We start from the raw sequence: 24,998 nt of genomic DNA, 5'->3' as shown, positions 1-24,998 counted from the left end.
GAAAGTATTACTCCAGGGGTTCCCAACTACTGGGCCACAACCATTTTTGTCCTTCCCAGGCTCCGAAGGCTTTCCCTGGCCCCTCAGAGGAAATACCAAGCTCAGCTTGGAGGCTAGTAGTGTGTGTGGGGGGGTGTTGTGCATGCATGCGCATGTAAGGGGGGGTGTTGCATTATGGGTGCTGGCACACGCGTGCGCTATTGCACCCATATGCCCTCGCATTTTTGGCACCCAACAACAAAAAGGTTAGCCATCACTGCTCTAACCACTGAGCCGCCTCGGCTCATAATAATGAAGCTGGTTTGTAATTTTCATCGTTTCCAATTTGGTTCTACTCATTTTATTTATGCAATTTAGTTACTATCAAAATTCTTATGGAATCCAATGAGTTCACAGAAATGTAAATTATTTTCATGACACAAACTATAGGAAACATAGTCTTATCTCAGTTATGCATCTGCCAAGATAATTATAAAGTTAACTTGTGGGGAAATCTTACGTTATGGAAATAGTTCTACAACTGGTCAAGTCTACAGTTCTAGGAAAGGCTACAGGAAACACGTTTTTTTAAGGTAGTCAGTCCTCTTATTTTTGCTATATTGCCGTTACTGCTTTACCCTGGGTTGGTTAATGTTAAGATTATTTTATGGCATTTGCAAACTTTCTAGAATCTTAGTGAAGAAGTATGTATAGTAAGAAAATAAATAAACTTGTACAAACGTCAGTAACCGTCAATAACATACCAAATTCCTCTTGGGTCTCAGGATAAATATTCGTTAGCTTTCCGTATCTGGCTCCCCTAGAACGGACATCAAAATAAACATTACCTGTCGGAAATAAACAATTTGATCTTATTATAAAGATGGGGAAAATTGGTATATTGCTCAAGGGAATCATTGATCAATGCCTCTACTTTTGGCAACAATTCAGGCTAGCCCATATTATACACAAGATGCAAAGCAATGTTCCTGGGTATTCTGTTCCCTGGAGATGATGGCAGGTAGCCTAAGCTGCCCACATTTCAGTACCAAAGCAGGAAAAATTTCATAGCAGACCCAAGAGACAAGAATACATTAAGGGACAAAACACACTGAAGCAAAGACCATGCCAAGGATGCAGATTTCTCAGTCTCCGAGATCAGTGAAGGGAAGCATATTCTACAAGCAAAAATTAGAATCAGTTACTGTTTGTTCAATGATAAATCTGGTGTTAGGTCAATTTGTTTCTTAAAAATGGTTTATCCATGTTTCTACACCCAATTATTTCCAAAGTGCCTTGCCAGTAAAATAGTAAGCTGCAAGCAAAGAGAAAGAAGGAAAGGGTGGTGGGTGGTAAGGAATGTACAAAGTGATAGAGAAGCCAGAGGAAAGGCTGCAGGGGTGGATAAGCCCTCATTTAGCAATTTAGCCTGTTATCCTATACTGCCTCCTTTGATACTGTCTTTCAACAAGCCATGCATCACAATCTCATCAATAAAAAAGTTAGCACGAATGCACGAATGCAACAGTGTTACTAACACTCACCTTATCTATACAGGTGGGCCAGGGATGCCCCAGGCAATTCCAAAGCAACATACTAACAACTGCAAACACATCACAGGACTACCATTAAGATTGGGAAGTCTTACCTTGTTGAGTTGCATAACCATATCCATTAGTAACAAGTTGTTGTATAAAAGAAATTATCTGAGGAACATTTTCAGTTACTCTCATATAAATTGTGGGAGGAAGGACCTATGTAAAAAAAAAGAGAACTATATATTAAGGAGATGATTAATAACTATATATTAAGGAGATGATTAAAGTGATACAAGAGCAACGGACCATCTCTAAAGGAGATTATCGATTAGGAACTGAGTATATTAAAAGGTTAAATCATGACAACTGGACCAAAGTTTATTAAAACTGAGACGTTTTGTTACTCATTCATGTAACCTTTTCAGTCAAAATGAAAATCTGGGTAGGCAGAGAATCAGATAGTCATTGGAAAGAATTAACTCTTGTCATACAGACTCAGTTTTAATAAACTTTGGTCCCGTTGCCATGATTTAATCTTTTAAGATACAATCTCAAGTTCATGACTCTGGGCAGCTAACAATAATTAAAACAGCATAAAAACCATGAAAGTGTAGATACAACAATGCACATGTCATCTGTAACTGGGGATAAAATCAAACCCAACAATAACAAATCAATCTAAATGTTGCAAAGACTTGATAACACTTCCAGATTCCCAGGCCTGGGATGGTCTGAGCAGAGTTTGGACTACAAGGCCTTCTCTTCCAAGCCTATGATTCAATTATTTCCACCTCATTTTCCCTCCACTATTTCCTCTCTTCTTCAATCTCACCTTCTTCTTATCTTTCCAACTTTAGTATCTGTTCACCTGCTTAGCCCCTTTTCCTTTGTCTGTCTCCTGGCATTGTTTGCTCTCTTTTAGCTTTTCCCTCATTTCCCTAACTTAAATGTCCCTTTCTCTGAATCAGCAGACATTGTCTTTCTTTTCAACTCTACCTACTTCGCTGCTTGCCCTCCACTTCATCTGCATTCCATACAGATGCTGCTTCCACTTATTTTGTTTTTTTCTTTTGTTGTTAAGGTTCTCAGAAACAGATATCAGCCACAACCTATCCACTGTTGTACCTATAATTTTTTTCTTAAAGGTTTTAAAGTATAGTTACAAAGCTAAATAAAGAGGGTTCAACAACTGCTATTACAACTAAGGCATCCCATGAGCCAAAAGGAGTTCTCCACCTATTGGTCCTAGCAGCTCTGCAACAAAATAAATTTTATATTCAACATTAAAGCATATCAATTAAATGTTTATACCTTTAAGGCAGCCATATCTTGTTTAAAGTCCTCCTCATAAAAACGAGCAAGGGTTTCTGGGGAGATCTCCATCTATAAAAAAAAAACAAATGATTAAGTCATGTATCAAGAGCTCACAGAAGTTATGAAATCAAGGTATGCCTAAGAGGTCTCCCCAACTGTTCTTCTAAAAGGTTTAAAAAATACTGGCCTAGAGAATCTCCAAGATCCATTCCAACAGGACTTTTATGATTTACAATACAATAGCAGAGTTGGAAGGGACCTTGGAGGTCTTCTAGTCCAACCCCCTGCCTAGGCAGGAAACCCTATACCGTTTCAGACAAATGGCTATCCAACATCGTCTTAAAGACTTCCAGTCTTGGGCATTCACAACTTCTAGAGGCAAGTTGTTCCACTGATTAATTTTTCTAACTGTCAGGAAATTTATCCTCTGTTCTAAGTTGCTTCTCACCTTGATTAGTTTCCACCCATTGCTTCTTGTTCTACCCTCAGGTGCCTTGGAAAATAGTTTGACTCCCTCTTCTTTGTGGCAACCCAACCCCTGAGATATTGGAACACTGCTATCATGTCTCCCCTAATCCTTCTATTAAACTAGACATACCCAGTTCCTGCAACCGTTCTTCATATGTTTTAGTCTCCAGTCCCCTAATCATCTTTGTTGCTCTTTTCTGCGCTCTTTCTAGAGTCTCCACATTTTTCTAAATCATGGTGACCAAAGCTGAATGCAGTATCCAAGTGTGGCCTTATCAAGGCATTATAAAGTGATATTAACATTTCATGTGATCTTGATTCTATCCCCCTGTTTATGCAGCCTAGAACTGTGTTGGCTTTTTTGGCAGCTGCTGCACACTATTAGTAATTATTAAATTACTATTAGTAATTTAATAATTACTAATTTTATACATCTATCTATATAATATTAATACTCTGATTCCTTAACCTTTAGGTTAATTGATGCATAATAGGGCAAAACTTTTTCAACCAGGGTAGCTCAAATGAACTAACTTATAGAAAGCATCCAAAATCCGGAACCCATGACTCTCATGGAATTGAAATTTGACAAATGTTATAAAACATTTTATGACATAAAGATGACCATTAGGTATTTTATGATGCAATCCAAAATGTCATAAACATGAAATTCCTTGTCTGGCTGCGCTATACAATTCAACTCGGATTACTTTCAAGGCAGAACTTTTTCATTATATTAGAAACTCTGCCACTGTTGAAGGCACTCAATAAGGAAGTATTTCTGAATCAATGACCCAACAAGTCATGGGTTGTCCATCAATCAATCAATCAATCAATATGTATGTATGTATATATACACTATATTGAATCTGAATCAGATTCAGTCGCTCACAACTGAATCTGATTATGTGGATGGGTGAGCGAATACTTTTGGCAATATAGTGTATTTATATTTGAAATATATACAAGTAGGCTTTGATCTATAACCATTTATTCAGCAAGTGTTCAGTGCTGCTGAATGAAGCCATAAATAATATGACTGGTCCTTGGAGTTCTAGTCATCAGAGGGTCCCCTGGCCATATAATCATTATTTCTGGCATTCTCTACTAGCTTCCTATGAGCAAAGTCAGGAATTTCTGATGACATGAGATCCTAGCTTAATGACCTGCACAGTCCTCATTTCACAATAGCAACTGGGATTGCCAGAATTGTCCTTGCTATGTAATGCAGTCATTCCATATCATGCTTTATGATTGCATCACTTAGCAACAGAGTTCCTGGCCCCAATTATTGTTGTAACCTAGCATAATTAAAGTAATAATATGGAGTAATTAAAAATGTGCTGATCTATAAATCAGACAAAAAATATTCCCCTGACATTAAGCTTTGACCTCCTCATCCTGCAATTGTTGTAGGGGTTGCTCACTTACTTGGAAGGATTCTCCAAATCATTTGATAGAGCAACTGTGACATTGCAAGCCAGGAGAAGGTCATTTCAAGTGAGGATTTTCACTTCAAATTCAAGCCTGATTGCTCACCACGATCATTATGATGGCTTTCCACTGTTTATGTAATTTTAGTTGATTGGGCTTTCTTTCTGAAGTATTCCTAAAACAATGGAACTACAAACACCACCACTTTTCAAGTTCATCTCTGGAATTCATTGTTTCAGAAAATAAAATATCCCAGCCACTTAATGCCAAACCTACCATGATAAATGCCCTTGTGTAAGAGACAAATAAATAAATACATTGTTTACCAAGCAACACTAATTGAATTGTTTCCTAACAGGAAACTGGTAGCCTGTCTTGAATGTTATGGTTCTGTAGCATGAATGTTATGTGTGCCTTATATTGGAAAAGCAAAGAAATAGTTTGGGGTAGTGCTTGAGGCTATCAGGCTAGAAACTGGGAGATTGGAAGTTCTAGTCCCACTTTAGGCATAAAGCCAGGCACGAAACTCTGCCTCATGGCATCCCATTCCATCTCTTAACTGCAATTAAGAGAAACTTCTCCATCATGGTCTCTCTGAACCAAGCAGAATGTTTCATTGGAAAACAACAAAGATAAATGTAATAAATAAATCAGGATTTATTTATTATAAATAAATATTAATATTAAATAAAGCAGCTGAGGACGCTTTTCTACTACAGCACAGGTATCAAATATGCTGCATCACATTGCCGTCACATGGTATTTCTTCCCTTTGCAGAGCTGAGGTTGATGTGGCCTGCATATGACACATCCAGCCCACGGGCCGCCCGTTTGACATCCCTGTGCTACATATTGAATATTGTCTGGAAAAGCCTCCTTGTGGAAATCAAGCTGGCTCCTTTTCTGTTGCTTTTCTAGGTAAAGGTAATGGTTCCCCTTGCACATATGTGTTAGTCGTTCCTGACTCTAGGGGTTGGTGCTCATCTTCGTTTCAAGAGTCAGGGCTGTTTGAAGAAATCTCATGGTCATGTGGCTGGCATGATTAAATGCCAAAGGCGTATAGAACACTGTTACCTTCCCACCAAAGGTGGTTCCTATTTTTCTACTTCCATTTTTACATGATTTTGAACTGCTAGGTTGGCAGAAAGTGGGACAAGTAACAGGAGCTCACTCCGTTACTTGGCGCTAGGGATTCGAACTGCCAACCTTTCTGATTGACAAACTCAGTGTTTTAGCCACTGAACCATCGCGTCCCCTTGTTAGTTTTCTACCAGCTTCTAAAATATGACTTTTGTCAGAGAGCTTCCTCCAAATTTGATTTGTTATTGCCATATTTGATTCTCTTTCTACTTTTGTACTCTAGTGTACTTGTATTTTTTGTTTCTATTTGGGGTTTGTTTTATGTTGTGTTTTTGAGTAGTTTTTGATTGCAGTGACCTACCAATATGTTCACTAAATAAACAAATAAATTTCAAGGGTTTCAAGTATTTTCAGCTTATGTAAAAATCAATTCAAACAGATCAATTGTATTTTACTATTTAACTTGGATATGTTGTAAATAGCACAATACAAGAGGAACACACATTTCAGGACAGATTTTATATACCAAGTAATAAAACATGTATAAAGTAATACACAATACAAAGTAGATATACATTCTAAAATATGTGTAAAGTAGACTGATACGCTTACCTCATTTGCTCTTTTAATTATTTTATCATCTATATCTGTAATCCCCATCACCATCACTACTTCCTTTCCAAATATCTTTGTCATTACTCTTCGAATTATGTCAAATTTTACATAGGAACTAAAATACAAAGGGAAAAATCATGAATGTGTTAGGGCAGGACAGGTTTTATAAAGTTTGATCATCATTTTCAGCTCTCTGAATATATCCAATATATATTAGAACAACCGAATCTTATGGTACATTGGAAGATTTACTGTGACATAAAATGTAGGGGTTTTTTTGCAATAAGAAAGCTTCAGGATTCTATACTGCTTTTTAATTAGATATCAAATGTGCAATAAACACACATCTGTCTCTGATAGATGCTTAAAATCATCTACAATTGAAATTAAATAATTATAAAGCCAGGAACTGAGCAAAAATTTTATCCATTTGACACAAAAATTATTATCCTATGTTCTTAAGATTTCATTTGTTAGGTAAAGGAGGAGATACAGATAACAATTGGGAATCAGGTCAATCAACAGCAAATCCTCCAGATTGTATAAGATCCCACAACAACTTTTTTTAACCCCCTCCGTAACTTTATCTGACGTTTGAACTGTTAAATGCACAGAAAGGAATTCTAGGCAAACAGGCTACAAAATTTAAGAGACAGTGGCATTTCTATACAAACTTCATCTATTTTTAACTATAGCTATTATTAAATATGATGTTTTTTTTAATTTCTTTACAAAGCAATCTTACACCTATAAATTCTGAAATAAGCTCCACTATTAACATGCAATAACCAGAATGGTAAACTTTCTTTAACATGCAACATAAGACAAGCCCCTTATCTTGATTAAGCCCTAAATAAACAGGCCTAAGTTGCTGATAAATAAGTAGTTTAGTAATTTTATAATTTTCCTTGAAGTTCCATTACTGTTGAAACAAGGCAATCACTTCTAACTTAGAAAATACAGATAGTCCTAATTTAGTGACTACAATTTAAACCAGCAAGTTGGTCATTAAGTAAGGTGATTGCTAAGTGAAAACACAACTGTGTTATGATCTTATTTCAGCTTTCCTTTGCTTTAGAGCAAAGGTAATGAATGTGAAGGGGATGTAAGTGGGTGTTAGAAAAGACAAGGTGTCGTCACAACAAACATAAAAAGGGGCAGGGCTTTGATCATGTGTCATAGACACTACTCTGCAAACCTCCCTGATCAGTCATCTATCATGCTATATCTCATCTTCATCCATTTACATGTCTTTGGCAATTCTCTATGTAATTTCCTGAGATTAGTGAACCTAATGAGTCTTTCATTATAAATAAATAAAATATCAGGGTTAACTCAACTAACTCCCGTTTTTTTTTGTTGTTGTTGAAAGAGCTAATCAATGCTAATTTATCCAATAAAATGGTCATTTATGGGGAGATCAAGGACAAGATAAATATCTAATAAATGAATAATAAAAAATGGCAACATTGTCGCACATCTGCAATTTGAGCAGATGTTACAAAAAAAGGCTGCAATGGCATTTGCATGCACCACACAAATGTCAACGTTTTACTATGCAAGACAATTTGCTATGGATGCTGCTGCTAATTATAGTCTATATTTAGAGAAGTTTGTGAGGTGCAAATGTAAATAAAATTAAAACTCACCAAGCATGCCCAAGATGTGCATGATCATATACAGTAGGTCCACAGCTGTACCTGCAAATCAAATTAAAGTGACAAAAATCAGAGATACAAGTAGAAAAGTTACATCACTGAACAGTTTTTAAAAGTTCAACATCAGCCACAATGACTGACCCTGGATGATGACATAATCTGGTTATGGTGATCTTGCTAGGGAAACTTCACTAAGAAATATATTTTAAGAGTCATATCTTATTGGCCACACTAAACCTGCTAAAAATTTACCATCTTAATTAGGGCCTGTGAACAATAGCAATTTTCCAGAGGAGAGGTTATAAAGGCAGAATGACAACCTGCAATAACTAAATCACTTCTAGATTGGGAGCTTGCTTCAAGCCCAGGAGGATTTAAGAATCACCATCTTTGATATGCAAACAATAAGGTACTTCCAGAAAGCCTCAAGAGTTCGGTTTTTATTTTTACCCATTTCTTTGTCTAAACCAGCCTTACATTAAGTCTTCCAAATAATTCGCAATCATGGTAGGTAAAAAAAACTAATTATGCATACTACACATCACTACACCACAAATTAGATAGTACCACCTAGTCAATCTTAGATGATAAAGTAGAAGGTGAGTTAGGGGTCCCTGGATAAAGACAATGACAAACCAATTTTTCTGTTTTGGCCAAGTAAATGATATTAATATATCTGTAAAGTGGTCAGGAATTGATCACTTACTTCTAGGCCAACAAATCTGTTAGCACATGTTATTTAATGATATCTTTACATTTTCTGCTTTTCTGTTTCTGCTTTAAATATAGAATATCTGAGCAAAGCTTCGGAAGATCACTAGACGACAGTAGATATGGACATTCAAATTATTTCCTGCCATCTAATTGCAGTCCCTAATTTCTCAGGTCAGATATGGTACACTTTATTCTACCAGAAGCTGGCACATGAATTTTTTTTCATCTGTAACTACTCCTTGGCCTCTGCTAATATTCCAGGTCTTAACCCACCTGCTTGGCCATTATCTGACAGGGTTCTTTTTTATTTGGAAGGTAGATACTGTATGCCTATTTCACTACAAGGTCATGTTCAGCAGAAGGCCACTAAGGTCTTGGGGACAGATGAAATTCCAAATTCCACAAGCCAAAACGCTGCCATTTTAGGGCCTAAACTGCAATCCCCAATAAGAGCCCAAATCTATTCTACTAACTTTTTTTTATAGAAGTGGGAGAAATAAATTGTTCTGTTTTTTTTTTAATTGACCAATCCAGTTTTGTACTACTGTACTGCTTTTGCTTCCCATTGAGAAGGCCTGTAGTTTTACAAGCCCTGGGTCAAAAAAACCTTCAATAGGGGAGGCTGCCCCGCACCGCCCATTTATTACATCTCCATCAGCAACAAAATAGGTTTATTTCATTGCTTCTATAAGCTGCAAGAGGAGGAGAGATGATCTGAAAATTTAGCAGTAGCCCAGGGCAGATTTGACAATTTTCTAATTATTCTACCAAGTCACCACGTTGGCATTTCCCAGGATAAGGGGCTCTTTGCTTCTGCTCAAGCTGTTGTAGATCTGGATCCCGGTGTCTTGGCCGTTGGGCTTGATCCACTTCGTCCCGACCTCCGGGGTACCCGCAGTGCACCTTCTCCTGCGGGAGCCTTCCCCCAGCGGCTGGCGCTTCCTTGGAGCGGCAGGCGGAGCCCCGATGGCCGCCGAAGTCAACCACCGACGCACGTCCAGCCGCTGCAAAGGAGAAGCGGTGGCGTTCAGGCAGCTCCCGCCAGGCCGGGCTAGCAAAGGAGCGCAAAACATGCTCTCGTTGCGGCGGGGACGCCGCCGCGGCACCGGCTCCTCTTCTATTGCTCGCACCGAAGCCAATCCAGACACGCGCAGCCCAGACAACTGCGAGACCCCGGCGCGTTGTTCCTCCTCCTCCCTCTCTCCCTTCCCTCCTCCCAGCCAGAGGGAGGGGCTCTCTCGGCGCCGCAGCTCTCCGGCAGAAGGAAGCGCCGCACAGCCTACTCCGGCGGTAGGAACAGCCGGCGCCGGTTGTTTGCCGCTGAGGAGAGCGGTAGCTACAGGCGGAGTCCGGCAGGAAAAGGAGGAGCTTTCGTGGTTCTTTGCCTACGTTAGTAAGGGAGAGGCGGAGGAAGCGGTCGACAACAGCGGGATGATGGCTTTCACACATTACACGATTCTCCCCCTAAACTCCCTTTCCAGACTTGCCGGTGACCTTGAAAGTTGCGTGGCTTCCCGTGTTAACTCGCGAAATAGTCCCCCGCGGAGACTTGAAAGTAAAACTGGTGCAACGTTGTCCAGGGAAGGCATCCGATTAAGCGCACGGGGCATTGCTTCTGAGTAAGCCTGAATTGCAAGGGGAGGGAAAACACCGTACGTGTGTGTGTGTATGTGTATGGGCAAGCGGTAAGTGGTTGTAGTTACCTACCACAGATGTAGGTATTCGCCCTTTTAAAATCTGAAATATAATGCAAATCTCCACAGCTTTATTCGGAAATAATACTCGCTGATAAAATTCCTTGGGTGGAATCTTGGCAGGAGAAAATCCTGCTTCAGCCCCTATTCAGTTTCGGGGTTACTGCATGATTTCGGACAGCGTGGCTTTTAAGTGCTACTCAGACTTTTAGCGAGATGGAAGTGATGGTTGAATCCCACCGTCTGCCACCGTGAGCTTCTTCGAGGAATATGAGAAATAAAGGCTCTGAACAGCAGCTTAAGACTGTGGGTTTAAACAGCAGGAACCCAGAATGCCGTGTCATGCCTATCGGACTGTTGCAGTTAATAAGTTAATAACCCGGTTGTTAAGTGAATCTGGTTCCCTCATTGACTTTTGTTAGAAGGCTGCTAAAGGTGATCACATGACCTTGGGACACAGCACTGGTCATAAATATGAACCAGTTGCCAAGCATCTGAATTTTGATCACATCATGCAAATACAATACAGTACAATAGCAGAGCTGGAAGGGACCTTGGAGGTCTTCTAGTCCAACCCCCCTGCCTAGGCAAAAGCCGTAACTGAAAAACAGTCATAAGTCACTTTTCTCAGTGCAGTTGTAAATTTAAAGTCACTAATTGACTGTTGTAAGTCGAGGACTACCTGTACACACACACACACACATTTGTGATGCCTTGCTTGATGTAATTCAGAATGAATCGCAATATATATATGATCATAAGTACCATTGAAGTTACTGAGTTACTAATACACTGGAAGTGTGCTTTAATTTTATTCATATTCTCTAATTTTATTTAGACATGCCAGAATGGTTTACAGTTAAAACAATTTATGCATCTGTAGAAATAAAAAAATATTACCAAAAAGAAAATATTTATTGCAATCATTTATATCCCAGAATTATCCCAAAACTTTGAAGCAAATAATTATTGAGCCTGTAGACAATAGCTGTGGTTTGTAGTCCATCCTGCATCTTTAATCCTAGATCATATGTATGAATGTGTGCATCTATGCATCTATAGTCTAAAGTACTGAACAGACACAAATCTTACTAAAATTGACTTGAGTGTAGCTAATAAAGTATATTAAAACTATTAATACAAAGCATCTTATACATCTATTTCTGATTAAACAAATCAAGTTGAATTAAGATACCAGTTTGCAGGTCTGCTTTTCTTCTTTGAAATGGAAATTATATCTAAGTCTACAGATTAGTCAGAAAAAGTTTCCCAAATTGAGAAAAGTCTCATTCAATATAATAATTATCGATCTTTATCTTGAAGTCACACAAATATTGTAGTTAATTGCCCCACACAAAAATAAGTTCCTATAAACCCGTAAGCACTATTTAAAGCTTTCAAGGTTTATGATTTTTCAGAAGATTTTATACCAACTATTTATAGGAAACTCAGAAGCAGCAAATCTTACAATAGAAAACACTGAACACATGCGGTTTATCATTTATAAAAACTCCTCCCTTCCTGTTACCATATGTATGGTTGTGGCTTAAGCAGCAGAGTGAAATTGTGTCTACTGAGAAACATACTTACTTAGGCGAGGGCAAATCCATTCCTTCTCTTCTGAGACTTGGTATGAAACAAAAAGGGCTAGTTCTATCCCCACTCCTTTTTTCTGGTTCTTATATGTTAGGGAAAAAAATTGTGCTATTTTCCCCTATTAACTAGTTTAGAAAGAGTAAAATTGCTTGTGCTTATTCCTTTTGTCTGCAGGTTTTGCATGCTGATTGATTACAGCTACTTGTTTTGGCATCTCAATTTTTTTAAAGCACCAAATGGGTCTAGGTTTTCAGTCAAATGGTTGACAATTGCTTCTGTGAATTTTTGTAAAGATTTCTCCTGTCAAGTCATGTCCTACTCTAGTGGATTGTGCCCATCTCAGTTTCTTAGCAGATGGAGCCAGTGTTGTCAGAAGATGCTTCCATGGTCATGTGGCATGCATGACTATATGCCAAAGGCACACGCAACGCTGTTGTCTTCCCACCAAAGTGCTAGCTATATATCTACTTGCATTTGCATGCTTTCAAACTGCTAGGTACCCACAGCATAATCACTGCAAAGATATCACATGAATCTGTGTGCAGATTGTCTGCAGCAGGCAAAAAAAATTCAGACATGAGATTCAGCATTTGTTTATACCCTGCCTTTATTATTTTCACAAATAATTCAAGACAGTGAACATATCCAGCATACCTTCCACCTATTTTTCCCATAACAACAACCCTGTGAAGTGAGCTGGGCTGAGGGGAAGTGACTTCCAAGGTCATTAATAGTGGTTCCCTTGATTTTTTTAAAAAAATAGTATTTTTATTTCCTGGAGGTTACTTTTACAATCTCTATTCAAGAGAAGCAGGTGATGCACCTCTTTCTTTTACATAGACTGCTATTTTCTCTATGGACTGAAGGGTAGCTATTTCAGTGACGATCATCTGCACCAGAGAGGATACTATTTCTCACCTGTGATGAGAATGTAAAATAAACACTTTGTCACTATCTACACTACAGTGTAATGATTAATGTACTGATCTGGAAACCAAGAGACTGGGTTGTAGTCTTGCCTTAGGCATGAACATCAATTGGGTGACTTTGAGCCAGTCACTCTCCCTCAGATCCAATCCACCTAACATGGTTGTTGTGGAAGAGGAAGGAGTATAATGTCAATTTGCCTCCTTGAGATATGTATAAAGTGATCAAGGCAGTCTAAAAATGAATCTATTCAAATCTTCATTTTGCAATCTATATTGCAATCTATATATCTGCAGTATAGCTATTCAAAATCTTACATTTTTAAGTCTATATGTCAAAAAATAAAAATTTGCCACCACACACCTGTTTGCCTACAAACACAGTTAACTTTTAAGGTGTAATATGTGAATATGATGATTGTAAAAACAACTCAATATCCCTTCAACATTCAGTGAACAAATATGATCTGAAAATTTAAGAATGACTCTTCACTATACTGCCTATTTCAGCAAGGCATCCCTTTTCTTCCACCTGTCAGTTTTACATCCTCAACCATTTTCAAGGCAGTTGTTTTTATGCAGGCATCTGACAATTACATTTACTGCTAACTAAATATATTTTTGGAGTTAACTATTGGCTTTAAAGCTGTTTCCAGATGTTTTCTCTCTTTGTTCAATTTTTATCTTTACATCAACCTAAATCTAGTTTCCAGACAGCAGGACTACCTGGGGATCTGAACATGGATTTGAGCTTAGGAGGGTACTGCAGTTGGATAAATTCAAATAGTAAGTATCATCAGGGCTGAGGAAAGCAACCAGCTTGTTCCACTTAGATAGTCTTGTTTTCTGCGGCTGAGTGCTTTTATTTTCAGATTAGGCAATCTTAAAAAGCACGGGGGCTACCCCTCCACGGAGTCCAATAGCCATTATCCGAGCGCATGCGGCATCACAAAAAAAGGAAAGGCATTTTTTTAAAAAAGGAAACAGGTACAGCGAAATGTAGTGTACTTTTTTTGCATCTTTTCGCCCTCCATTTTATTCACAAGTCATCAATTTGCGCATGCACCGATTTTTTACTTGCCTCCTCTTTTCCGGCTCTGCAACCCGCAGCCTGTGACTGGATTAGAAAGCAAAGGGGTGGGAAACAGCCTGGCGGCGGATTGGGCCATCCTGTTGTCAGTGTTGGGATTATAATAATAGAGGCCGTGGCTAACTTCAAGCAGGGAAGGAGACGGTCTCCTTTTAACTCGGGAAACTCCTGCAAACTGGGAGAAACGAAACAATGCAGAGGAGAGGCGGACGGGAGCCAAGGGCTACATCCCTTCCTCTCTGGCCATCAATACAGCTTGATGCCCAGGCTGACAAGGACCATAGCCCTTTTTTGCCGCAAGTTCTGCCAAGTTTATGCCATGGGAACCGACAAACCCAAAACCAACCATCCCAACTCTTACCAGCATTGCTCGTTGTCTGGTCGGCGGTGCTGAGCGATCCAAAGGCTCCGGCGGAGGCGTTCAAAAGCTGGCAACCAACTTCAGACGTCTCTCTCTCTCTTGTTTTGCCTTATGGCCAACGCGGCCCGAGTTCCCGCTCCGGCGGAGGCGGCGCAGCGCAGCCCCCCCCCCATCTTTTTTTTTTTTAAGGGAGAAGGAAAGACTATTGCGTTTACGACACCCCCCCCCCACTCCGCTCCGAGACATGACTACGTCAGAAAGCTGTATTTGGCTGGGCATGCACAAAACCCCATCCCCGTGCAGCTCCCCCGCCCCCGCGGTCTCACTTCCTTCTGGGGAGGAGGGAGAGCCCAGCACAACTGTAGAGAAAGCGGCGCATTGAGCAGGAGTCCCGGGTGTTGCTGCCGCCGCCGCTCTTGCGGAGCGGGAGGGGGGGTTGCAATGGGAGTGCTGCGCACGCGCACTAGCTGGCGGGGTTGAATGTTTCCCAAGTGTTTGAAACTGGTATTTGGGTTTTCCACGTTGGATCAAGTGCGGCGTACAGAGCAAGCTGCATTAAGATCACCGGCAGTGCACAGGAGCAGCGGCACGCACTGGGAGACGCGGCTTCTTCCTTCTGCCAGGCAATTTTACCGCGCGGATCTTACTTGTCTGCCGGGGGAGATCTGTGTATTTTTTTTTTTTTAGACCCGTCTTCTCCCTTTCCACCCTCCCCTCTCTTGTCCACACACTCACACGGAGACGCACACACATCCCTCCGATTGTTCCTACCACCTCCTTGGTGAGTTACCGACAACGACAGCCATTCAATCAGCTGCTACTGCCGCTGGAGAGACTCGCGGACTGTGTGGACTGCCTGTTCGGGGAAGAAAAGATTCAGATGTAGCTTTTCTGGTGGTTCTTTTTTTTCTCGGTTGGATCGAGGAACCGGAGAGAGGCACCGAGGCGGCGGAGGACTGAGTCTCTGCCATTGGGGCTGCTGTGCTGGAAAGGAAAACTCTCGCCCATTGGGGTGAGAGGACGAGATACACACACACACACACACACATACATATACCCACAATTTTCGGCCGGATGAAAATGTTGAATCCTGCCAACGGAGAGCAGCTCCATTTAGCAAACTATGTGGAGGATTACCTGGACTCGATCGAATCGCTGCCTTTCGATCTGCAGAGAAATGTCTCCCTGATGAGGGAAATTGATGCCAAATACCAAGGTAAAGAGCTTTCTCCTTTATGTGTTGGTGGACGAGAGTCTGTAGAAGCCACCTCGGCTTGCCTTGTTTGTAGAGATGGTCTCTTGGGTCCCTTTTCCCTGCGTCCCCCCCGAGCTTGAAGCAGAGGGTGGCTTTTATTATCAGGATTATTTATTAGTGAGAAGAGGAGCGGAAAGCAAGGAGAGTAGAGAAGGGGGGTTTGCTCTGCAGGGATACCCAGTTCTTTTCCCCCCTCTCGGGGCGGAACAAAAGGTCTTCCTTTCGGTCCTCCGCTCTGAAGCGAGGACTTGGCTTTTTAGGTGTAAAAAATGCTGGACAAAAAGGCGGCGGCACCGAAGCGGGGCAGAGGAGGGGCAGGAAAATCCGGACGCGTGGGGCACGGAGGCAGCTGTTTCTTCCTCTTCCCCCGGCAAAGAGGGGCTGCTTTGGGGGACGGTGGGACAGCGGCGAGGAAGAAGCCGAGAGAGACTGACCGGGGCACCACATTGAGGAATTTCTAGTATTCGCAATGGCTGTAGTAGGAGAGGGTGCTAGTAAGAGAGAGAGAGGGCGGGCGGGCGGATTAGCTGGAGTGTGCGAGGGGTGGGCCGGGCTTGTAGCCTTCGTTCCCTCTTCTTTTTTTCAATGATTTGTTTTCAAAAACGGGCTGCTCTCGCCCAAATTCTGCAGGGAGAAGGAGTGGAAAGTGATGGGAACCGATTATATAAATCCCGTGTGGGCTGGGGATGTGCGGAGGGCCTCCCCCTTCCCAAACTCCTGCCGCGTTTTGCAGCTCTTGCGGAGGGGAGGCTAGATCCTTCCCTCCCTCTCTCACTCTGCAACCCGGGAAATGGTGGTTGGAGTTAAAGAGCTGGAGAAGTCCTTTGTCACCGGGTGCTGTGAGAGGTAAAAGGGGTGGAGAGCGGCGAAAAGAGTGCGACGGCAGCTAGCGGAGGTGACAACGGAGTGCCCCTGGCACGTTCAAACTCATTTTCCACCGGTGAACTGGAGGAGGAGAGGGGAACCGGGTCGGGTTTGCGGCGCTTAGGGAGGAGTACTATAGGAGCAGCAAGTATTTGTTTTGTAGTGAGGACTTAATAATGTGCCGTCCCTCCGTAAGACGCGCCAAAAAGGCAGGCGAGAGTGTGTAAGAAAGGCGAGAGAGAAGGGGAAGAGACAAGCGTCAACTTGCGGGTATGAACGGCTGTTTGAGGAGGGGTAATACGGAAGAGAGGAGGGTTGAAGGACAAGGGCGGGCATTTCAACCCGCGGTGCACACTCGACTGCGCTAAAGGGAGACGCCTCTGCGCTTGGGCTCTAAAAGAAGAGAGTGAAAAGCGCCGTCACAGGGCTTTTATAGCTCCTCGTCATTCCCCGATTGTACTCGCCACGCCTCCTTTGCCATTATTGGTGGAGCTTCCCTCAGGAAGCCGCTTTGGCCCCGCCCTGTTGCTCAATGATTAGTATCCCCTCTACCGATCTTCGCTTCGTAGTGACGCTGACAGACCGAAGGGTGGAGGATGAGGCGAGGGGGGGAGCGGCAGGGCGGAGGTTTCTTCTAATAGTTCGAACTGCCCCGGCTGCTTCTCTGCGATTGATTGGCTTGCTTAGTTGAAGGCAGAGTTGAAGGCGTGCGGTGACTAATGGGTTGATGTGGTAGATGAAGGCTGTCGTCTGCCCGCCCTCGGGACCTGATTGGAACATTGGCATTCAAGGAGGTGGAGGTTGGTTTGGGGCTTTCCCTCCTGATTGGTGGGAATAGTTTTTAGCTGGAAGGTGGGCTATTGGTATAATTCCTTATTCTAATTGGACGGTTTCGACACAGGCGGGCTGTGGTGGGAGTTGCCAAACTTTGATTGGACGGTTGGACGGTTCCTGCTCTTCACGTACGTTCTATTAAAGACAGACGTAAAGAGAAAAACAGACATACACGCACTCACGCCTACCGCCACTTCCCTTCTAAGAACAATGGTCCTCGAAATCGCATCCTGTGGGAGGGACGGGGAGGGGAGTGGCTTCGTTGCCTGAAAAGGAGACGGGGGGGAGGGAGAGACAAGGGAGGCGCTTCTGATTGGCTGAGGATAAGAGAAGCAGCTGGGACGAAGAAGGTCTTTTTCGAATGTGGGAGCGGACGCGAGCGCACACTCCCGGCGACGGGGCGGGGCCTGAGGGTCCTTGTTTTCCCGCTCCCTGCTGGTTCAGCTCCACCCTCTCAGCGACGCCGCGGCTGCGGGGAGGCCTCTTGTGCTCTGGGATGGCCCCGCCCCTTTATCCGCGAAATTGGCTGTTGCCCTGGAAGCGGGGTGGGGGCGGTGTCTGCTCTCTTTCGTCCCCCCCGCGCGCGCATTAATTTACTTCAGGCTCCGGCCGGGACTTGGCGGTTGAGGAAGGGACGCGCTAAGCTGGCCAGCGGCGGCTTTTTCTTTTTCCCGAAGCAAGAGAGGGGCAAATCTATTTTTGCTCTCTTCCCTTTTGCCCAATGGTATGTCTCGTTTCGCTCGCTGGGTTGATACGTAGAGGACCCCTTGAAGCCCTGGTCTAAAATAAAGACGGGGACGGACGGAACGAACGGCCTTCACGAGGGAGAGAGAGAGGGGTCGCCTCAGTTTCAAGAATGGCGCTGCTTTATGTTTGAGAACGAAAGTCAGCAGGATAGATTTTTGCATGTAAATTACACGAAATGGATATTATATTTTTTTCCTATGTTTTGCCCCCTCTTGATTTAAAAGAGACGGACATATTCTGGCCTTGGAAACCCCCATGGATTTCCTCAAGATGGCTTACAAATAGTTCAAAAGACTGCTCGGATTTCAGAGTAAAAACGGTGGCTAAATCTGCGCAGCATATAATCAACAGAAGCAAAGATAATAAAATGCAGTGTTTACATCGTATGAATTATTACATCACATATTATATTTTAGAGGCGAATAATACATTAACGGCTCAGCTAGGTGGCAGTACCTCACAACCTTGCTGATTTTAAAAGCTAAATTACTTAATAAGTAGAAATTAGATGGGAGGCCACCAGGAAATTCCCAGTACTGGGAAAACCCCTGCTCCCCCCAAAAAGAAATGAAAGAAGACAGTTGTAAACTATTACTGTGATGCTTTAAAAGAACTACATGTCCATGGAGTGACCAAGAAGCTCAAGTCAGTTTTACCTTTTTTACTTTATACCAGTGTTTCCCAAACTTTTGACATATGTGTACCCCTTCTATAATTTTTGTAACGCTGAGTACCCCTCATAAAAAACATGCTTTAATAAAAATCAAAATATATTTATTTTTTATTTTTTTGGTACATACGCAAAATAAACGAAAGTTATATTATAAAGAACATTTATTTGATTCAATGAGAAGGATGAAATTGTTTATGTTGAGATGACAGATCATAATTTGGTTCCCTGGTTGTTAATTTTAATCTGAGATGCGGTTCCACGTCCAATAGTCTGTTCCTTTTTTTCGACTTAATGCGTACCCCCACCAAACTTCCCGTACCCCTGGGGGTACGCATACCACACTTTGGGAAACACTGCTTTATACAAATAGAAGCGTATATCTAAATAATGAGCAAAATAAACTATGGTGACTTGAAGCAGAACCGCTGAGTAAAATCTTGAAGCAACAAGTTTAGTAGAAACAAGGGAATGCTTCTTTTGTTTGCTTACCAGCAATTTATACCACCAATATTTTTATCTCCAGGCTCCAGTTTATATCTCAGTATGCCACAGTCCCTGGATGATTTTGTCTGGGATGGAAAAGTAAACAGGTTTGTGCTTGGTTAGCATCTGAATGTGAAGAGGTGCCATGGCTCATTGGCTTAATGACACTGGAGATGGTCTCTGCTCCAGCGGTTCGAATCCTAGCACTGCGTGTCGGGGTAAGCTCCCGTCACTTGCCTCAGCTTCTGTCCACTTAACAGTTCAAAAGCATGTTCTATACATATAGATAAATAGGTACCACTTTGGTAGGGAGACGAGTTGATGCTCTGTGCACCAGATTCCTGCCGGCTCTGAATCTTCACGGCTGTACCATCTGTTTGCATGGCAGCTATGGGGAGGGAGAGGTGATGCTGCAGGAAGAGTTGCTTGTCTTTCTTGTGTGAAGCCAGCTTGCCCTCCTGTGGCGCACCTTGTTTCCTACAACAGATCTGATACCTTGCCACCCAAACTATTACTCTGCAATAATATTGTGGTGTCCTGGTTAATGTAACAATGCCATATGCTAATAATAAATAATCTGATATGAGACTTCCAAGTAATACAGTAAAAGAGCTATAGGCTAGATAATGAAATTCATAAAAAATCATTCTGGATGAAAGCAGTAAGAAACCACTTCTGTACTGTTGCCAGGAAAACCAAAAAGACATGTTCATGAAATCAGCAGCAGTCAAGCTCGATTTAGAAGAAATTACACATCTCTTTTTCCAAATAGTGGTGCTTAGAAGTAGAGCAAGTTACATGATGAAAGGTTTTGGGAGTTTTTTATTTGAGCAAACCTGTTTGATGACGCTTAATCAAATCTGTGTTGTGTACAAAGCTGACAAATAATAACCTTTTTCTTTCTTTACAGAGATCTTAAAAGAACTCGATGACTATTATGAAAAATTCAAACGGGAAACAGATGCAGTACAAAAGAGAAGATTATTGCATTGTATTCAAAGGGCACTGATACGAAGTCAAGAACTGGGAGATGAAAAGATCCAGATTGTCAGCCAAATGGTAGAACTCGTCGAGAACAGAACTAGACAAGTTGATAGTCATGTAGAATTATTTGAAACCTGTCAAGAGACCAATGACATTACTGGAAATAGTGGTAAGGCTAATCAAGATAAATCAAAGAATGAAACACTGACTCAGGCAGAAAAGCCCAACAATAAGCGATCTAGGAGGCAAAGAAATAATGAAAACCGTGAGAATGCTTCTAATAATCATGATCATGATGACATCACTTCAGGAACACCAAAGGAGAAGAAAGCAAAAACTTCCAAGAAAAAGAAGAGGTCTAAGACCAAAGCAGAGAGGGAGGCTTCCCCTGCAGACCTGCCCATTGATCCCAATGAACCAACCTATTGTTTGTGTAACCAGGTCTCCTATGGAGAAATGATAGGCTGTGACAATGATGAATGCCCAATTGAATGGTTTCACTTCTCTTGTGTGGGACTCAATCATAAACCCAAAGGCAAGTGGTACTGTCCCAAATGTAGAGGAGAAAATGAGAAAACAATGGACAAAGCCCTGGAGAAATCTAAAAAAGAAAGAGCTTACAACAGGTAGTTTATAGATCAGAAGCAAATAAAGCCCTGAGAACTGATATTTATTTCCTGCCTCACCTTTTTGTTGAGGTTGCAGGATTGTAAAATGTATATTTTTAAAGGATTTATACATCAAACCATTCTTGTCATAGGAATGGCAGTAGGAAAAACGTTTGGTTTTTTTTCCTTTGATACAGTTGTTAGCAAAAAATGAACTGTTGGTCAAGGCATAGAGCAAAATAATAATGTTAACATGTAATAATGTTCAGGTTCATCTTATAAAAAACATATTTTCACAAGCTGGTAAGACTTCACCAGTGAAAATGTAGATGGAAACGTGAATAACATTTCCATTCTTCCTTGTAGAAGAATGTGGTCTTGTTTTTCCAGAAAATTATTCTGTAGTTTGAATAAAGCAGCATTACTTTGCAAGTTCAATGAAAAGTACAATCAAATGAAGAGCCTAGAGTGCTTAAACCACCTTATTTTAGTTGGTTTAGACACACTTCACTCTGAATTGGTTTTATGGCTATTTACTTGGAAGTATGTGTTCTTTGTTTCAGTTAAAATAATTCTAAAACTATGAGAGATCACCATACACCCTATTAATACATCTTACAGACCATTGCTTTCAGTGGGTTTTGGTTTCTAAGACAGATGTTTATATCAGGGTGAATTTTTCTGATGGTGATTGATGCAATAGCAAAAGAAAAGAAGTTACAGCATGGCTCCTGTTAAATGTGTCACTCTTAATAGCTCTCAATGACAACATGTTACAAGCTTATTTTTTAAAATGCAGACGGTTAAATTTTACACAACATATTTTATATACTGGCCAACTACCAGAAAGGCCTTTTAAAAATGATTTAGTATATTTTGTATTTAACCAGAAAATGGTTTAGTAGTGAAACTTAACATAAATCAAGGCTTTATACTGTCACAGAATAATAGTGTAGCAGTCTTTACTTTGTATAAGTTGTACAAATGTACATTTTCAAGTGGAGTTGCACTTAATTGTATTATAATTGGAAATGCATCTACATGCCATGATGTAGTCGATATGCATTTCCTTATGTATGTATGAAAGTTGTACAGTTGTGATATTACGGAATAAATTAAACAAATTGAATAATCCAGTTTACATCTGTGTTACTATTCCTTTTGTTTTTCCTTTAGTCTTGAATGCACTGGATTCTGAACATATATTTTAATCTCTGCACATTTAGAAAAAAGTAAATGTTTTATAAATGATCAATATAGTCCTATAAAGAAGAGTGCATATTTTATTAAATAATCCAGCACTAATTTCTGAGAGTGAATACACATCCACCCTCTTCTATCAGGCTTTTTCTGCCTAGACACATATACATATAGACAACCCATGACCCATTGGGTCGTCACTTCAGAGATATTTCCTTACCTAAATAAAGAAACCATGGGCAGGGGAAAAAACAACCAGTAGGAGTGACTTCTGACTTCCCATCAGATTCCCCATTGAGTTTCCTTTTGTGAAACTGGCAGGAAGCATTGGAAGTCTTGTTTCTTTTCCTCCCTTCCCCCTCTCCCCCTTCCTGTGACATCCGGAGTTTAGACTTCCTACCAACTTTCCCATGAGGATCACAAAGTCAACCAGAAGTTACAAGCCTGAAGTCAGCAGGTAATAACTGGCTACTGCTGAATGGGGGAGGGAATGAGGGGTTGTGCAAGTGGCTGGCATGAGCACAGGATTGGGGAAGGGGTGGGGGAGACATGGGCAACTTGGGACTCTTCCCTGCCAGTTTCCCCATTGACTTTCTCCCTTTGCTTCTTACAAGCAAAGACTTTCTATGGGGAAGGTTGCAGGAAGTGTCTGTAATCACAGTACTTGATGGGTTTCCCATTGATTTCCGGAAAGCTGTCTGGGAGCATGGAAACCTGAGAATCTGAGTGCAACCACATGGCTCTAAAGTGACCACAACTTTCTCATATGTGATATGTCATGGGTCTCAGCATTGTAAAAGATTGCCTATTTGAGTTACCTTGTTTCAATAATTATTGCCTTATGGCTTCCAAGTTCACCCAATTGAAGGTTGCAAACAGACATGAGGCTTTTTGTAGACTATAAAAACATAATCTACATCCATTATCTAGATATAAATTCAAGGATGACACAATTACTTTCCTCCAGGTAATCACCTTTATTTCTTCAACCAGTTCTTCCCTGTTGATGGGGTTTAGATTCAGGATAGTAGACCCCTTTGTTCTTTCATCTGCCTTCTGACAAAGTTGTCAGTAAGAAAAGAATTACCATAAACTTCTGACTCTTTCCAGAGTTACATCCCCACCAGATGTCAGCATAACTGAAATCCTCATTATTGTATATTTCTTTGAAAGACTAATAATCTGATACAGAAAGATACTATAATGAACGAGACTTTTGTTTCTTGAGGTGGCGCAGTGGTTAGAGTGCAGTACTGTAGGCTACTTCAGCTGACTGCTAGCTGCAGTTCAGCAGTTCAAATCTCACTGGCTCAAAGTTGACTCATCCTTCCATCCTTCCAAGGTGGGTAAAATGAGGAGCCAGATTGTTGGGGGCAATATTCTGACTTTGCAAATCGCTTAGAGAGGTCTTTAAAGCACTATGAAGTGGTATATAAATCCTATTGCTATTGTTATATTCTCGGCATGGTTGCCATGCTCTGATTTCTCAATTTTAAGCATATTTTTAGATTCTGAGAAGAATATGCACCTGTCTGTTGGGACTGTGAGATGGCCACCACTATAGATCAATTAAATTATCCTTTTGAATTGTATTTTTCAGTACTTGGCAACTCATGAGTATCATTCCATCAAGTTTCAAGATTGCTTCTAACATGTTTATCATCTTAATTAAGATCTCTAGTTCTCTGTTTATTTCCCACAATAATTTAAAACTTTGAATACCACCTATCACTCTTGTTTTCTGCAAAACTCCCAAGTTTTCATTCTGCCCATCCCATTGCTTTTGTCTTCTACTTTCTTGGCATTCATCCATACAGTAGCCACATATTTGATTCTGAGCTTTTGCAATCTCCCTGTTCTAATTTTATACTATTCTAATGAAGTTTGTGAACCAGCTGCCAAATATTTCCTTCCTTGCTTTTTTCCCCCTAAGATGCTTCTTCTAAAAATCTTTAATGGCATAGACCACTTGTTTCTCAACTTTTCCAATATTAAGATGTGTATTAACGTTGCAGAGATTGAGAAACTGGCACAAACCATTGTCAAGATCCCCGGTGACACCTTTTGTGTTGCCAGATTTTGACTTCCAGGATTGTGTTTTCTTTCACCATGACCCTGAAGTTGAAACATTGATGAAAAATCTATTTGCTGCTATTTCCTTCACTTTCACGTCCAAAGTCTCATAGTCTCCAGAGATTCCTTTCAGGATTTTTTGTCATTCATTCTCACATGGACAAATGAAAAGATCCTTGTCAGTGGGTTTGAATAGCCTTGGTGCCCTTTCTGTCATTCTATACATTATAAAGGCACAACACCATATTGAGTACATAGAGCTGTTCAGTTCCTCTTCACAGAGGAACATTTAACACCATCACATACCCCTTTTTTCTCTGGTTCTTCTATTTTGTTGACCCAGGCACCGTTCTTCGGTGGTTCTCCTCCTACCTCTCAGATAGGTCACAGTCGGTGTTGGTCGGAGGGCAGAGATCGACCCCCAGGCCCCTCAATTATGGGGTGCCGCAGGGTTCGGTCCTGTCCCCCCTCCTATTTAATATCTACATGAAGCCGCTGGGCGAGATCATACGTCGGCACGGGATAAAATACCATCAATATGCGGACGATACTCAGCTCTATCTGTCCGCCCCGTGCCAACTCAGTGAAGCGGTTGAAGTGATGTGTCAGTGCCTGGAGGCTGTCAGGGTCTGGATGGGAATGAACAAGCTTGCACTCAATCCCGACAAGACTGAGTGGCTATTGATGCTTCCTCCCAAAAATTGGCCATGTACTCCATCTCTCAGACTGGGGGGTGAAATTCTACGCCCCTCCGAAAGGATTCACAATTTACAACCCAAATGTTGGAGATGTGGTTCTCTCGATGCTACA

The 24,998-nt window shown here is 41.3% G+C and overlaps 2 protein-coding genes across 7 annotated transcripts in view; one reads left to right on the top strand and one right to left on the bottom strand.

Moving 5' to 3' along the window:
- Positions 1-14,904, bottom strand: part of CARS2 (cysteinyl-tRNA synthetase 2, mitochondrial) — a 35,219-nt gene extending 20,315 nt beyond the window's left edge. Inside the window, exons 1-6 of one of the 2 annotated variants that reach the window (XM_032226317.1) lie at positions 14,468-14,904; positions 8,078-8,128; positions 6,426-6,543; positions 2,829-2,900; positions 1,628-1,733; positions 744-827 (exon numbers count right to left, since the gene is read on the bottom strand). In XM_032226317.1, coding sequence (XP_032082208.1) covers positions 744-827; positions 1,628-1,733; positions 2,829-2,900; positions 6,426-6,509 — 346 coding nt within the window. In that variant the 5' untranslated portion in view covers positions 6,510-6,543; positions 8,078-8,128; positions 14,468-14,904. Of the gene's footprint in view, positions 1-743; positions 828-1,627; positions 1,734-2,828; positions 2,901-6,425; positions 6,544-8,077; positions 8,129-9,568; positions 10,073-14,467 lie in introns of those variants that run through there. The other variant, XM_032226316.1, reaches the window with a different exon arrangement.
- Positions 14,905-14,931: 27 nt separating this feature from the next.
- Positions 14,932-22,056, top strand: ING1 (inhibitor of growth family member 1). 5 transcript variants are annotated; one of them, XM_032226319.1, is made up of 2 exons: positions 14,932-15,683; positions 20,234-22,056. In XM_032226319.1, exons 1-2 carry the CDS (start codon positions 15,542-15,544, stop codon positions 20,935-20,937), a joined length of 846 nt encoding a protein of 281 aa, XP_032082210.1. In that variant the 5' UTR covers positions 14,932-15,541; the 3' UTR covers positions 20,938-22,056. The 5 variants fall into 5 exon arrangements, with proteins under 5 accessions (XP_032082210.1, XP_032082209.1, XP_032082213.1 ...); XM_032226318.1 differs by lacking the exon at positions 14,932-15,683 and adding an exon at positions 15,693-16,568; XM_032226322.1 differs by lacking the exon at positions 14,932-15,683 and adding an exon at positions 16,575-17,386.
- The last annotated feature ends 2,942 nt before the right edge of the window (positions 22,057-24,998 follow it).

Source organism: Thamnophis elegans, chromosome 11 (assembly GCF_009769535.1).
Source record: "Thamnophis elegans isolate rThaEle1 chromosome 11, rThaEle1.pri, whole genome shotgun sequence".
NCBI lineage: Eukaryota > Metazoa > Chordata > Lepidosauria > Squamata > Colubridae > Thamnophis > Thamnophis elegans.
This window is presented reverse-complemented; position numbering and strand designations above follow the sequence as displayed.